The 3,375-nt window shown below is 42.3% G+C and overlaps 1 protein-coding gene across 1 annotated transcript; it reads left to right on the forward strand.

Moving 5' to 3' along the window:
* Positions 1-488: 488 nt before the first annotated feature.
* Positions 489-2,100, forward strand: LOC122094152 (U-box domain-containing protein 27-like). The gene has a single exon (XM_042664855.1). It carries the CDS (start codon positions 606-608, stop codon positions 1,818-1,820), a length of 1,215 nt encoding a protein of 404 aa, XP_042520789.1. The 5' UTR covers positions 489-605; the 3' UTR covers positions 1,821-2,100.
* The last annotated feature ends 1,275 nt before the right edge of the window (positions 2,101-3,375 follow it).

Raw genomic sequence — 3,375 nt, forward strand, 5'->3', positions numbered from 1 at the left:
ACCGAACTGACAGACCGACCAGCCGAGGCAACCGACCGACTAACCCCACCCACCCCACAATCCCACTTCCACACCCATCGGCCATCATCATCTTCTTCTTTCCTTTTCTTCTACTATTCTATCAGAATACATATTAACACACGTATATCCACACGTACACATACACGACGAGCCCCACACGTACACCACCTCTGAAAAGTAGTAAAAATAAAGGTAAAGTTTCACTGGTGTTCATATGGATTTAGGGGATCGAAACTCAGACCCCACCCCACCACTCTTCCATGGTTCCGCATCAAAATCCTAGAGTTAGGGAATATAGAAAAATTCCCTACATAAAATATGACACCCATTACACATTAACTCAAAATAAATTAGTGAAAATTGATGGGAGTGAGGTAAGCAGACCTTTCCATTTAAAAAAACAAAAATCCCCGGGTCCAGGGAAAGAGTCTCCTTAATCTCCATAACTTCCTTACGTCACATCTTTGACAATTACCTCACCATTCCCACCACTTCTTATATCTCTCTCTCTCTCTTGTCTCTTGTGCTAGACTTTACCCTCTGTCTCTCTCTCTGGTGTGTAGCAGAGGAGATCGAACAAGAAAATGGTAAAGAACGATCTCTACCAAACGGTTCCCAGCTTCTTCAAATGTCCAATCTCCCTTGATGTCATGAAGTGTCCCGTTAGTCTCTCCACCGGCGTTACCTACGACCGCTCCAGCATCCAGAAATGGCTCGACTGTGGCAACAACACCTGCCCTGCTACCATGCAGGTCCTTCACACCAAGGACTTCGTTCCTAACCATACCCTCCATCGTCTCATCCAGATCTGGTCCGATTCTCTTGCCCTTTCTTCCTCTACTCCTCCTGCAATCTCCCATGACCAAGCCCGACACTTGATCTTCTCCAGTAATTGCTCAGATTCAGTCTCCAAAATCCTTGATTTCGCCACAGAATCCGAAGACAACCGCAAATTCCTCGCCAACACCGAAGGTATTGTCCCAATCATTGCCGGTGTTCTTGGCAATGTCGACGCTGACCTTTCCACCTTCGAATACGCCGTTCGCATTCTTGATCTCGTTCTCATCGATTACACAGAAAAAGAGCAGCTCATGAGATCCATTTTGAAGGGAGACCATGATTTATTGTCTTCCATTGTTCAGGTCCTTCACAAAGGGAGTTTAGATTCCCAAATCGCATCCGCTAGGGTCTTGGAGGCTATCGCCGTCGACGCCGAATCAAAACTTTTAATCGCCGAGAAGGAAGGTGTTTTACCCGGACTTTTGCGTCTGGTGAGCTCTAATTCTGATTCTACCGCTGCCATGAAGGCTGGATTGTCTTGCTTGGTTGCGGTATCCATTCCGAGGCGGATCAGATTGCAGATCGTTCGTCTCGGAGCGGTTCAGGTGTTGGGGAAGTTACTCTCCCGCCCAGACTCTACTACGGTCTCTGTCTCTGTCTCAGACAATGCTTTCAAGCTGTTGGAGATGGTGTCCACCTGCAACGAAGGTCGGACGGCCATATGCGAGGACCGGAACTGCATTCCTGCCATAGCGCAGAAGATGCTGAAGGTGTCGAAGCAGGCGACGGAGCACGCGGTGCTGATACTATGGAGTGTCTGCCATCTGTTCAGGGACCAGAAGGCGCAGGAGGCCGTCACTAAATCCAACGGATTGACCAAGATCTTGCTGTTGATGCAGAGCAATTGCTCACCTTCTGTTCGCCAAATGTCTACAGACCTCCTTAAGATCTTTCGTGTTAATTCCAAATCTTGTCTTTCTGGCTATGATACTAAAACCACCCACATCATGCCCTTCTGAGTTCTTCACTACTAAACCGTCTTATTTCTTCTCACCCGGAAACACTAATCACTTCTCTCTCTGATTACAGGGAAAAATCCCACAACCCACCCAACCAAAAAAAAAAAAAAGATTGTAAATGAAGAAAAAGTTTTGCTTAGGAAAAGAAATATACAAGGAGACAAAATTCAATTTTGTTCATTCTCCTCCTCCCTGCAACCTCTGTTTGTGCTTTCCTTTTTTTTTTTGTGGTAGGAAGAAAAACTGTACATCTCAGATTCAATTTTGTTCTTTCTCATCCTCTCTTTGTGGGGTAGAAATCGTCTGAAATTCTTATCTTGTACAATTCTATACAATTCCACCTTAAATGGCTGACACGTGTAAATATTCCATATCTGCGGTTCAGATTGTATTATGGTTGTATTATGGTTGATTAACATTGTATTATGGTTGATTAATCTGAACCGTAGATATAGAATATTTACACGTGTCAGCCATTTAGGGTGGAATTGTATGGAATTGTACAAGATGAGAATTTCAGACGATTTCTACCCCTCTTTGTGCTTTTTTTTTTTCCTTAATGGAAGGAGAATATGCTATACTTCATGCCATTTAACATTTACAAGTCCGAATTCATTAATTATTTTCCATGTTGATTGTTGTTTGTAAATTTTGGGAAGAGGGTTCTTTGAAATCAGTTCTGAATGAAGTCAAATTCAAATTAATTAATATCGCTTGGAAGCTTATGGGATTTTCTGGGAGAGTCTTAAACTTTCATAAGATAATCTCACCTTTAGGCTAAAGGGCATCTCATGAAAATAAATTTCTGGGTAAAGAGGATCCCTGGTAGGGGAGATTAGATGCTAAATATGTAATAAAATCCTTAAAAAGATTTTCTGGGTGAAATAGATACGGTGGTGGAGATAGGAATACGAAGCTTTTGAAGGAATTCTGGGTAGAACGTATAATACAGTGTTGGTGGTGACGACGGTGCTGCAGGGGAAGCTCTCCAATCTCTCTCAGGAAGTGTTTGGGAGAGACAAAAATGCATTAATTTCCATTGATATGAACTGTACACGGAGGATTAGGAAGTGAGGGAAGGGTGATGCCTTCTCATGGGGAATCAGAGAAGAAGTAAAAGGTTTTGACCTAAGAGAGTTCTTAAAAAGGAAAAGAGAGCACAGAGAGACCTTCCTTTAATGCTTTTAATTAATTAATAATTATGCTTAAAGTCACGAAAAGATATGGAGTCTGTTCTATCTTCTGTCTTCCTCTTGTGAATTCTGTTAATGGACATTAAAATAAGGGGTTATAGGAGTCCAGCCATAAAGAGAAACAGAGGAAGTGGAAGACGATCAAGAGTCAAGAGAAGAGAAACCGATCATTTTGGGTTTTCTGCGTCATCTACTTGTATTAGTATAGTGAAGTAAAGGGAGAAGGAAGGTCGGGTGCCATTGCCCATTGGTTTTGGAATTGAATTTCATTTCTTTGAGTATCCATTCACTGACTCCACTCAGTAAAGTTACATTGTTTATAATTTCTCTCTTTTCCTTTTAGACATGGATAAATTAACAAA

Source organism: Macadamia integrifolia, chromosome 2, assembly GCF_013358625.1.
Source record: "Macadamia integrifolia cultivar HAES 741 chromosome 2, SCU_Mint_v3, whole genome shotgun sequence".
In the NCBI taxonomy this organism is placed as follows: Eukaryota; Viridiplantae; Streptophyta; class Magnoliopsida; order Proteales; family Proteaceae; genus Macadamia; species Macadamia integrifolia.

Coding starts and splice junctions, on each gene's coding strand:
- LOC122094152 (XM_042664855.1), top strand. CDS start 606: ATGGTAAAGAACGATCTCTACCAAACGGTTCCCAGCTTCTTCAAATGT.